This window comes from Conger conger, chromosome 8 (genome assembly GCF_963514075.1).
Source record: "Conger conger chromosome 8, fConCon1.1, whole genome shotgun sequence".
Lineage (NCBI taxonomy): Eukaryota > Metazoa > Chordata > Actinopteri > Anguilliformes > Congridae > Conger > Conger conger.
Genome location: NC_083767.1, coordinates 22,834,350 through 22,847,148, shown reverse-complemented (window position 1 = coordinate 22,847,148; position 12,799 = coordinate 22,834,350). Strand labels below are relative to the sequence as shown.

At 42.4% G+C, this 12,799-nt stretch overlaps 1 protein-coding gene across 2 annotated transcripts in view; it reads left to right on the top strand.

The window, feature by feature from the left end:
* LOC133135318 (disintegrin and metalloproteinase domain-containing protein 33-like) overlaps nucleotides 1-12,799 on the top strand; it is a 161,763-nt gene that overhangs the window by 126,726 nt on the left and 22,238 nt on the right. For both annotated transcript variants that reach the window (XM_061252230.1, XM_061252229.1), the window contains exons 11-16: nucleotides 1,194-1,336; nucleotides 3,952-4,129; nucleotides 6,451-6,540; nucleotides 7,723-7,918; nucleotides 10,979-11,087; nucleotides 12,184-12,388. In XM_061252230.1, the coding sequence (XP_061108214.1) occupies nucleotides 1,194-1,336; nucleotides 3,952-4,129; nucleotides 6,451-6,540; nucleotides 7,723-7,918; nucleotides 10,979-11,087; nucleotides 12,184-12,388 (921 nt within the window). The remainder of the gene's footprint in view (nucleotides 1-1,193; nucleotides 1,337-3,951; nucleotides 4,130-6,450; nucleotides 6,541-7,722; nucleotides 7,919-10,978; nucleotides 11,088-12,183; nucleotides 12,389-12,799) is intronic.

The following is a 12,799-nucleotide window of genomic DNA, read 5'->3' as shown; positions in this document are numbered from 1 at the left end:
TACCTTTCCTACTTCTACAAGTAATATAGATTATAATTACCACTCCAGCTTGGTTATAGTTGTTCTGCGTGGCTCTTTCTTCAGCTGAGTCCGCACCGCGTACGTCACTCCTCTCTCCATATCCATATCCTGGATATCCTCCTGGATATCCTCTGCGCGCCACTCCAGCTTGACTGTCTTGCGTTGCTGTCTCTTCAACAGCTCGTAGATATCTTCTGAAGCAAAATTCTAAGATCCCACCCTAAGGTCTAAAAGCTTATTCCTTATATATCTTTTTTGCATACAAAAGTTTACCTTTTTGATAAGAGATGTCCCCAATATTTCAAGCGGGAAGACATTTATCTCTTATGTAACTTGTTTTTTAATGATCATATTAATTATTTCTGTTTTAATAATTTAATAATTGTCATTTTCTCATACCTCAAAAGAAATTTCCCCAATATTTTATGTCATGTGCCCCTCCAGTTTGGGAATTTCCACCATCTTAATATACGAGTGGAAAAACACTAGCTCTTATGTAATTTTTTAATGAACCTATTCATCACTGGTATTTGTCTCCCTGTCATAATCTCTCCTTGGACTCTCTCCAAACTTTGACTTAATACAAGCCAGAAGTTAGTGCCCTCCACCATCTCAACACACTCTTCAGGTGCCCCTCTCCGCGGCGCCTTAAGGGATCTACAAAGGACATCCAGCCAATAGCTGAGTGTAAATCATCCACCAACTCTTCTATAGTCAGTCCTTTGAATCTATCCGAAAAATTATTTGTGCTATAATCTTCTTTCGGTATTGACATCCATTCCGTTTTCCTTATTTATTTATTTTTTTGTTTTAGCCAGGCATTGTGCCCCTCCCCTGTAGGGTTGGGGTATTCTCAGTCAGAACTTTAACCTTGCTCCTTAAAACCCTAAATCTAAGTCCCCCGACTTCAGACTCCTCTACTGACAAGTATGGCTGCTCATTCTCTGAACCACATATTTTTCTTCTTACGGGCGTTCTTACTACCACCTCGATGGCGTGTGCGAGGGGTTAACAATGCATTCCTTTCTAACCCATCCCCCGTCAATCTCTCATCAGGGGGGCCTAGGGCCGGGTCCTCGACACAGATGCACAAAGCGTGTGAATGAATAACAGCAGGCGGTGGTAGCGATGGTATCCGTGCTCTTCCCACACTCTTCCTCACTCTTCCTCAGGACCACTCGGACTTGCCCATCGGGGCGGCGGCTACCATGGCCCACGAGATCGGCCACAACTTCGGCATGAGCCACGACAACGAGGGCTGCTGCATGGAGGCTACGCCCGAGCAGGGAGGCTGCGTCATGGCTGCTGCGACGGGGTGAGTCCTGAGAACAGAAACATATTCCTCCCCCATGGGCCAGACCTGGGTCAAACAAATACAGTGCAGTCCGTATGTACAGTACTGTGCTGAAGTCTTAGGCACCCTAGACTTTATTATATATATGTTTATTTTTTTGTGTGTGTTAGTATAAAAGACTCTACCCTAGTCCTCCCTCCTGATATCCCTATCCTCCTTGTCTAACCTTGTCTAATCTAAAAAATTGCACTTATGATGACTATATGTTTAGAACAGCATTTCATGTGTATTTTCCCAGTTATGGATGTGATGCTTTGACTTGTGGAAGAACTTATGCACTTGTAAGTCGCTTTGGATTAAAAGCGTCTGCCAAATGACTAAAATGTAAATGTAAATGTAAAATGTAAGAACACATTTGAGATTTCAAAATATTCATTTTCCATGAATTTTTCCAAGACATTTTTGTATTTAATTAAAGAAAGTAACATATTACTGTAAGCAATTTACTACTTTTTACATAAAAACTTGGTCAAGGCTGTCTGAGATCAGAAGCAAGGAGCCACCCAATGTAAAATGTATAGTATGTTTATTTCATTGAATTTTTTTTAGAATCTTATCTTTAAAGAATGTTATACAGGTGCCTAAGACTTTTGCACAGTACTGTATTTGGACAGTTGGTATAATGAGAGAGTGGTATTTTCATTGGTAATATTTCATGTTCAATAACTACTGGTAATTTGTCAGCAAGTACCATCTACATAGTTAGCTAAATAAAATAAATGACAAATTTAAGTAAATGTTTTATGGCATTAACCTGAAACTTTTTCATTCTTCATAATGAGTGCCCTCATTATCATGAAACTTCAAAACACTGATAACTGCCCTCCCTATTGAGATAACAATAATACGCCGAGTGCCCACAAATTTTGATAGCCATTGTCAACAGGTAATTACTTATTGCCAGGTAGCTATCCCACAATACCGTGCACATGAATGCATGGCGAAAAGTGACTCTTCTTCACCCCCAAACTACCCTCCCTCTATCTGTCATGGGATTACAGCAGTAAAATGATTGGAACTGAATGGGGCAAATTATTAAATACTGATTTGAGTCTTGAATAAATTGAGGGATATAAAAGAATTTAAGAGATTGAGAAGGTAGCTACTGTGCATTATATAAAGAAAACAATGATTGAATACCCTGTCTGGTTGACTTGGCAACTACAAGCATTAGCTGCGTGGCTGTTCTGGTTTTAGCGTTAGGACTCCACCGTCAAACACTGATTATCGACACACTGACGTTAGTCTGTCTTAACGTCATAATGATGGCGACAACAATGCATTAATTGAGGAATAAACAATGGGTCAGCCAACATGTGGAAATCCAATGTGTCATTATGCCGAAGCGCACACTAGTCAGTAAAGGCAGCATATTGTATCCTAGCTACAGGAAGCACTCCTAAAAGATACATTGTTTAACAAGCATACCAACCGTATGTTCGACTATCATTCTGTCAAGTGTCATTTGGAAGACGAAGGACAACTATTTTATCTGATACTACTGTACTCACTTTCTAAAATAAAAGGCACAGTCACATGCTCTATGTCAGCCATTTTGTGGCAAATTTATAATTGGGATCACCCTCATTGAACAAGGCAATTTAGAAACTCATTCAAACTGTATGAATGAAATTCCATTCCATAATTGAGTAATGTACATGGGACGGGATTTCCATTTTTTAATAAAAGTGTTAGCGTAAGACGCTGCCTAAAGATACTTTTAGCGTTCCTCGCTCCGTGAGCCATTCAAATTCATTGTTAGCATTTTTCATTTTTTCATTTTTAATGAAATTGCATTTTCAAACATGTTTTCACTTTGTCATTATGGGTTATTGAATGTAGATTGATGGGCAGAAATGGCAGAAATTTTATCCATTTAAAGTTACAACTCAGTAAAGTGTGCAAAAAGTGAATGTGTCTGGGGAGCGTGTCTATGTTCCCACAGCTCTATGTTCCCACAGCCCTATGTTCCCACAGCTCTATGTTCAGTTGACTTCACACTCAGCAGGCTGCTTGCATGGGACCTGAAGAAATCCAGTGTATGTTTGTGCAATTTAGACACAGTACACGTTCAATTATCTTTAAGTTTTTAATGAACAAGCAAACAAGCGAAATAAGAAAAAAAAAATACACTATTTATGCAGTTCACTTAAAACTGGAAAGGGCTCTACATCAGTACTTTTCAACCTTTTATGTGCCAGGAACAGGCATCTGCAAGTGCTGTCCTTTGAGAACTATTTTGACATCTAAATATATGAAGTTCAGTTTACACGATCAATAATAAACATTTAATTTTGAAAAGAAATTAAATCTTAGAAATGTGGGAACATAGGGCTGTGGGAACATAGGGATGACCCCTGTGTCTGAATACTTTCTGAAGCCACTGTATGTAAAAATATACACAAAGCTGCAGAAGATTTACAGGCAGCTCTCCTCTCTCCATCAGCCCTCAGCTGTGTTCTCTTCACCCAGCTAACACAACATTCTCACAATGTTACTGGAACATTTGTCAATGTTACAACTTTGCAACAACATGCCAACAACATTGTGAGAATGTTTTGTGTTTTCCGGGGCAGGCACCCTTTCCCCCGCGTCTTCAGCCGCTGCAGTAAGAGGGACTTGGACAACTACTTCCAGAAGGGAGGGGGCATGTGCCTCTTTAACATGCCCAACATGACGGACCTGGTGGGGGGCAAGAGGTGCGGAAACGGCTTTGTGGAGAAGGGCGAGGAGTGCGACTGTGGGGAGCCTGAGGTGAGGCTACACTGCTGTGCTAACGGAAAACCAAACCCAACTCACTTCAAGCAACATGCCAAATCCAACTCACTGTAGCCAACACACCTACCCCAAGTCACTATACCCAGCCCGCCAAACTTAAGTCATTACCCAGCACGACAAGCCCAACTCATTGTACCCAGCCCACCTAACCCAACTCATTACCCACCCCACCTAACCAAAGTCATTACCCAGCACACCTAACCCAACTCACTGTACCCACAACAAAAAACACAAGTCACTACCCAGCACTACATAGCCAGCTCACTGTATCTAGCACACCAAACCAAACTTACTGTACCCAGCACACCCAACCCAACTCACTATACCCAGCACAGCTAACCCAACTCACTATACCCAGCACAGCTAACCCAACTCACTATACCCAGCACAGCTAACCCAACTCACTGCACCCGGCACACCCAACCCAATTCACTGCACCCAGCACACCTAACCCAACTCAGGGGGCGACATGGCTCAGGCAGTAAGAGCAGTCGTCTGTCAGTCGGAGGGTTGCCGGTTCGATTCCCCACCCGGGCTGTGTTGAAGTGTCCCTGAGCAAGACACCTAACCCCCAAATGCTCCTGACGAGCTGGTCGGCGCCTTGCATGGCAGCCAATCGCCATCGGTGTGTGAGTGTGTATGAATGGGTGAATGAGAAGCATCAATTGTACAGTGCTTTGGATAAAGGCGCTATATAAATGCCAACCATTTACCATTTAACTCACTGTACCCAGCGCACCTAACCCAACTCACTGTGCCCAGCGCACCTAACCAAAGTGGACCAGTGCCATATTGTCTCATTGAATTGTGTGTACCAGTTTCTGTAACTGCTGCTTTCATTCATTTGGCTCAATTTGTTTTATTTTTTAACTCAATTGGCTGTTTTTTACACCCTGACAGTTAATTAGCTGTATGTACCTTGTACTAAAATTTATTGGGAGAAGACTTTGTGTTAATTAAAAAGATAAAGATAAAGATGTTTTTTCACTGTATTTTTGCCTGTCTGTCTCTTAAACAGACTGTAGGATGTCTCTACCGAGCTGAATTATTTGTTCAATTATGTTTTGAGGCCCTAAAACAGCTAATTATAGAATTAAATTGAGCTGTACACTAGTCTGAAATGACATGTTTAAGGAGCACAAATTAACAAAGTGAAGTTAAGGAAGTAATTTTATTTGTACCATTCTCTGTGCACAAATCCACTTTCAATCGCATCTTTGTTTCTCAGGCGATAAACCAGAATAATGGTGTTAAGTGTCAGTCTACTTAAGAATCAGTGAATCTGCCCAGCATGTCACCCACCCAAACACTAAGTGTCTTTATTTAAACCATCAGAAAGTTAAGAGGAAATTCAACTGAGAACAGAACATGAACTGAAAATGCAGGCAATGGTGCATTTCTCATTTGATTCTGGTTTCAAAATGTGTGATGAAAACTGATTCTGAATTTTAAGCAAAGAATGGCAATGTCCAACTGCAACACATTTTTTTAATATTTTGAATAATGGGCAGGTGCAGTTTGCAGTTTGTTGGTTGAACATGAACGCAAATGTCGGCCGGGCTGTCCACTTGCCATATTTCTTGGGCTCGTCGTTTTCCTGCTCCTACTCCCTCCCAGAGGATTAATGGCCGGCTCTTATGCCATCCCCAGACTACCGCATCAGGTTAATGCAATTGCGCAACTGGAGACGGCGCCATGGCAACAGCAGGCGTGAAGTCATGTCTCTCTATTCCACCGCCCCCCCCCCAACGCTTTCTTTGGCGCGGCTTACTAATGTCACGCCGATTGGGGGAGGTGGGTTCAAAGAGAGGTCGGGATTGGCCATACGCAGAGCGTGCGCAGTTACTCAGTTTATCACAGAATCCCTTTGCAGGCCTTTGCCTATTTGCTATTAGACTGCTGGAGAAATGTCCCTTCAGCTGGATAGAGCCAGTCCTGTCTGGGGGAGGAAAAGTGCTGATCCATGAAATGGCTGACAGTTAGATTAATGAATCAAGGGGGTAACTTCAAGTGCGGGTCTTGGAGGGTAGGCGTTGGAGGGTACAGCAATAACAAATTGATCCCTTTTGGGGAAAGGTTATATTGTTTGCGGCCAGTTAGTTAGCAAACTAATTTGCCTGGTCAGCTAGTGAGGTGGCCCAACCCAATCTCTCAACCCACTCCGAATTTAAAAACAGAAATACCGTATAATGTTCTCTTTTTCCACTTTACTGTCTATAACCATTTGAACAGATTACAGTATACAGGCATATGTTTTCCACAGGCATTGTAACGTAACTGTTTGTGTGTGTTTGCAGGAGTGTGAGAATTCCTGCTGTAATGCCAATAACTGCACCCTGAAGGCGGGCGCTCAGTGTGCCCACGGCGTCTGCTGTACGGACTGCAAGGTACCCCTCCCTAACCCGAGTCGAGATGCCCGCTGGCTCGGGCTCCTGTCTTTCTTCATTCACTTCAATTCAATTCAATAGCGCTTTTCACAGCAGACTGCCACAAAGACGCTTTACAGAGCACTGTAACAGACGGGAAGGAAACAAAGGGGAAATACCAGCCCTAAGCCCCCGACTAGCCCATGAGGTAAAAAAAGCTTCAAACTGTAGCTCGAAAAATCTCCCCGATGGGAAGAAATCTCAGGAGTCCGGCTGAAGCCCATTCTCTACTGGCCAATAGTGTTTCTTCATGTTAAAATTTTTTTCACAGGTACAGTAATCAACTAAACAAATACAGTAATCAAATACACAAACAAGAAACAAGAGAATCACTGTAATAATTGTGAAAATCATTATATAATCATAATTATCATATCATCATGATTCTGATGATGCTCAATGCTAATTTCACAGATTGATAGACTGAAGTGTTTTGAGTGAAATGTTTTTAGATTATTTTTAAAATACAAATTCAGAACAATGTTATTTTACTGATTGGTGGACTGATGGATAGTTTTTTTATAGACAGATGGAGAGATGTATGAATGCTTTGATCAGTGTTGGATTAATGTTTTTAGTTTTTAGTTAGTTTTTTAGATGTTTTATGGGTTGCTTTGCTGATAGACGGATGGATGCTTTGATAGATGTCCGACAGGCTGTTTTACTGATAGACAGATGGATGGATGCTTTGATAGATGTTCGATGGGCTGTTTTACTGATAGACAGACGGATGCTTTGATAGATGTCCGACGGGCTATTTTACTGATAGACAGATGGATGGATGCTTTGATAAATGTTTGACAGGCGGTTTTACTGATAGACAGACGGATGGATGTTTTGATAGAGGTTCGACGGGCTGTTTTATTGATAGACAGGTGGATGAATGCTTTGATAGATGGTTGATGGGTTGCTTTACTGATAGACAGATGGATGGATGAATGCTTTGTTGTTTGACAGGCTGTTGTACTGATAGACAAACGGATTGGATGAATGCTTTGAGAGATGTTTGACGGGCTGTTTTACTGATAGACAGACAGATGGATGGATGAATGCTTTGATAGGTGTTTGATAGACTCTTTTACTGATTGGCAGATGGATGAAGCCTTTGATTGGTTCACTGTACTACTTTTCCCCGCCCCACAGCTGAAGCAGGCGGGCACCATGTGCCGAGGCCCTGCGGGGGCATGCGACCTGCCCGAATACTGCACTGGCGCCTCTCCCTACTGCCCCTCCAACGTCTACCTGCTGGACGGCTCCACCTGCCAGTATGGCCGCGCCTACTGCTACAACGGCATGTGCCTGACGCACGAACAGCAGTGCCTACAGCTCTGGGGCCACGGTACCGTCTTTACACCCTCCCTCTCTTAAAGCCCATCTGCACCACGTATAATGCTAAAGGAACAATAGGTAATTCCGGACTTCTAACGGTCAAGAGAGGAATTGTAGCAACAACCGCATCCCTGTATCCCTCCCCCCCACTACGCCATTGGCTGAGGCAATTAGAGCCAGTTTTTAACCAATGAGCTTGAGTTATTGTACGGCTATACAATATTTTGGTGACGGCCCATCAACTGTACATTTTAAAACCAGAATTTATGGACGATAAACACAGAGAGTCAAAATGTCGGTGATACAAAGGGATTTTCAATGGCCTGGAAACAATGTTTTAACACAGAAATCTTACCTATTGTACCTTTAACTATAAATATATTACTTTAAAAATCGTCCACACTAGAGCTCAACAACAGTCCACACCAGAGCTCAACAACAGTGACGAACGATTACGTTTTTTTCCAGCTACATGAACGATAGAAACATGTCAGCTACTATTTACAGAATGTTATCATTCAGCAGTGTGAATATTCACATCATTATCATTATAGTTCTCACATTATAGTTCAAACATGTGCCATGGAGCACTGAGATTCTTCAATTAAATTCCATTTTATTTAATTTTATTTGTATAGGGCATTTTACAGAAGACCATCACAAAGACATATTACAACAGAAGGGCAAACACTGGGCCTGAATCCCCAAATAGCAAGCACATGAGGTAAAGAAACTCCCCAGTGGGCAGGCTTTAATTCCAACCAATCACTACATCTGTTTCTACTAATTGACAGACCTTCAGCCAGGAAATTTGTGACATCAACAGGTGAACTGATTGGTTGGCATGAAAACCAGTATACACTTGATTGGGTGTCAGTGCTGTAGATATTCAATTACACCTCGCAGGGTATTTATATGTCTCCGAATACTAACTTGTGCCTCTTAATGTCCAGACACACAAAGCAGTTGTGTAACGCTTGAATAGAGCCCATCAGTACTCTCTTTGAGGAAATCTAGTCGGTTCATCAGAGTTGCATCTCAGATGGTTCTTGTTACTAATTCATCAAGGGGATGATCGGTTCGATAGTAGTTTTTAACGATCAAATCGTGAAGGAGCATCTAAAACAGCTGAAACCCCACGCTGAAGCTTTATATTTTAAGAGTGGAATTGGAACTACATCCACATTGTGCAGGAAATATGCACAGTGCTTTTCTATTTTTCAGGGCTTTCCACAGTAACATTATTGAAAATTTACATTTGAATGTGCAGTTTAGTAATGGCTCACCATTAAAAAACATTCTTTGTTCCCATCTGCGGTACAATTACGAATCGGAACCTCTGAATGTTTATACTCAGTATGGAAACGGAAAAATTTACGGCGACTTATTTGAATCACCCAACTGTGTTCGGCAGGACGTTTCAACCAAATGTATTTAGGCACTAAATTGATCCTGCTACTTGCATAAATGTCTTTTACATTACTGTATATGTTGGTGCACTTATCAATGGATCGTTGTGCACAAAGGTTTGCCAGCCAGTGTTTTGTTTCTTTTACTCCGCTTCAAGCACGCAAGAGTGCACCATTAAATGAGATGACCTTGATGAAATAATATGCAATTTGAAGGGACATTAGTTTCGACGTGTTTTCAAAGGTGAACAAGCGTGACTTCAGTTACTATTTGAAATGACTGTTTCTTTCCAAAGCCTCTATTGATTACAGGAAGGAATCTTTTAATCGGCTTTATAATAAATCGGGAGACGTTATATTCTTTTGAAACATCTCGGACCACTAATGCAAACTCTTGAAAAATGCAAAGCTTAAAAATGCTTGCATTATGCACAAAGGGAAAACGATGTGACCTTGACGTTACCAGCTTTTTCAGATCAGTCAAAGGGACATTTCCAGCCTGTGTGTATGGAGTATGATGTGACTGACTGACTGAAAAGCGTTTCACAGGGGTCACAGCTCCCATGTTTCTAACATTGTTCCAGATCAGAGAGCACAATGAGAAGATTAGTGTAATTAACTGCAGTGTTCAGGTGCTCAGAGTGCTTACAGTCTACAGAGTATTCAATTAAAATCGATCATTTATGTTACATTTTATCTTTTTTAAAGGTACAATGGGCCACATCTATATGCACGAATCTCGCAGCGCAAAATGCGGCCTGACTAGTGTGTGTTGTTGTGGTCGCAGTCTGCCTCATTACACCATCAGCGATTGAGACTGCCTACAAACAGCGCAGTTAAAACAGGTGTTTAGTGCATAGAATATCTTCACTGCGTGTGGAGATATCCATGCATTGGCTGGCATGTAAAAGCGTAACCAGCGCAAGACAAAATGTGTACATATTCCAGCTGTGGTAGCTATTGTCGTTTGAATTAATCCAAAATGCACAATGTAACATTACAATGAGCTTGACTATTTCCATGAAAGAATGGGTACGTTGTGTGGGAGAGGTTCCACGACATATTTTATTTCTCCCAGTAGTGCATTTCTGTGTGTTAAAGGCAGTATAGATCTATGTATGCATCTGTAGAGCTGGGTATTTTCAGGAACGAGTCGGACAAAAGCTTCTCAGCATTCAGTCAGCCACTTGCTTTTCGTTTGTAGTCAAGTTTTAAGTCTCCTAAAGTTCTCCTTTAAGAGGAGCTTGGAGATGCTCTGCATTTTAAGTGTTCTATAAAAGTTGGAACGTGTGTTTCTCTGTGTGTGCCTGTGTGTAAATGGTAAATGATCGGCATTTATATAGCAACTTTATCCAAAGTGCTGTACAATTGATGCTTCTCTTTCACCCATTCTTACACGCACTCACACCTCAATGGTGATTGGCTGCCATGCAAGGCACCAAGCAGCTCATCAGGAGCATTTGGGGGTTAGGTGTCTTGCTCAGGGACACTTCAACACACCCAGGACGGAATCGAACTGGCAACCCTCTTACCACCGCCAATGCTCAGGGGGCAGTGTGTGTGTATCTTTGTATGTATGTGTGTGTATGAATGCGTGTGTTCATGCGTGCTTGTGTGTGTGTGTGTGTGTGTGTGTGTGTGTGTGTGTGACCTACATGCAGGGGCCCGTCCCGCTCACGATGCCTGCTTCCAGGATGTTAATGCTGCAGGAAACGCCTTCGGGAACTGTGGCAAGGACGGCCAAGGGAACTACATGAAGTGTCAGAAGAGGTAACAACCCTGGCCCTCTTCTCACACACATACACACACACACATGCATACATACACACACACACACACACACACGCATACATACACACACACACACACGCATACATACACACACACACACACACACACACACACACACACACATGCATACATACACACACACACACACACACACACACACACACACACGCATACATACACACACACACACGCATACATACACACACACACACACCCACACACACACACGCATACATACACACACACACCCACACACACACGCATACATACACACACACACACACGCATACACACACACACATGCATACATACACACACACACACACGCATACACACACACACACACACACACACACACACACACGTGACTCATCAGCCCAGACTCTGCCTTCTCCAGGATTTCAGCGCCGTAGCACCCCGCCAGCCTTGATCGATTTATTAAAACCTGGAGCTTTTTAAGTCAAATTAGCTTTGTTAAGCACCGGCTTCCAGTTTTACAGAGCATGTCCCTTTCAAATGGCTTCAATAAGGGCTAGTGCTATTTAGAAAGGCCTGTGGAGTGGTCCCATAAGGAGAGAATAAAATATTTCCAATCAAAGAGCGCTCTGCTACAGTGCTGCAGTGGGGTGGGGCATCTCCATTCCTTGTGGCTTGCTGTCTTCTCGTCTTGTGTACATTTATCTGTGATGGGACTTTTATGACATTAAAAAAATGCAGTAGTATGTATAGGAAAATTTACATTATTTCTAAAAGAGACAGTACTGTGCAAAAGTCTGAGGCACGTGCAAAAAAAATCTGTAAAGTGAAGGCTTTCAAAAAGACTAAAATGAACGGTTTCTAAGTATCAAAAAATTGACAATAAAGGGCAGTGAACAGTTCAAATGTGATTTAAAAAAAATGAATATTTATACACTCATGCAGAAAACATAAACAAAAATGAAACATTTAAGAAAAAAACATCTAAAGCCAAATTTACATACAAGAAATATAGGGTGCCTAAGACATGCACAGTACTACAAGTTCTGTACGGTTCAGTCTCACTTGACGCTGGCATTGTTTGCAATTTCTCCACCAGCGATGCCAAGTGCGGCAAGATCCAGTGCCACAGTGCCGCCAAGAAGCCCAAGGGTACCAATGCGGTGTCCATCGACACCACCATCCACACCAACGGCATGGAGATCAAGTGCCGCGGCACCTATGTCTACGCCACCCAGGACGGGCAGGGTGACCTTCCTGACCCTGGCCTGGTTATGACCGGTACCAAGTGCGGCGAGGGCAAGGTGCGTAACCGGCTCTTCTGCGCTTCTCAGTGTGTGGCTGATTACTCAGTCCAGAGGCCACCATGACCACCTTCCGGCTTAAATTGGTTGTCTCTGCTAGAACCATGCCAGGTCCTGTGCTGTAGTGGTCACAGAAACTTAAAGACCAGGCTTGATAGATACTATCTAGATTCAAGGTAAACTAAGCATTAGGTACACTTTAGTGTAGTGTTCCTCACTCCTGGTCGTGGAGAGCCACAGGGTGTTTCTTGAATTGGTTGCTGATATTAAGGCAAAAACTAAAACTAGCAGAGTGAAGACTGCTTTAGTGGAAGGAAAAGGGGAGCGTCGCTGGGCTGAATGGCCTGTTTCTCATCATTATGTCTTGTCTTCTCTTGTTAACTGGAAGGGCTATTTCCACTTGAAACACCT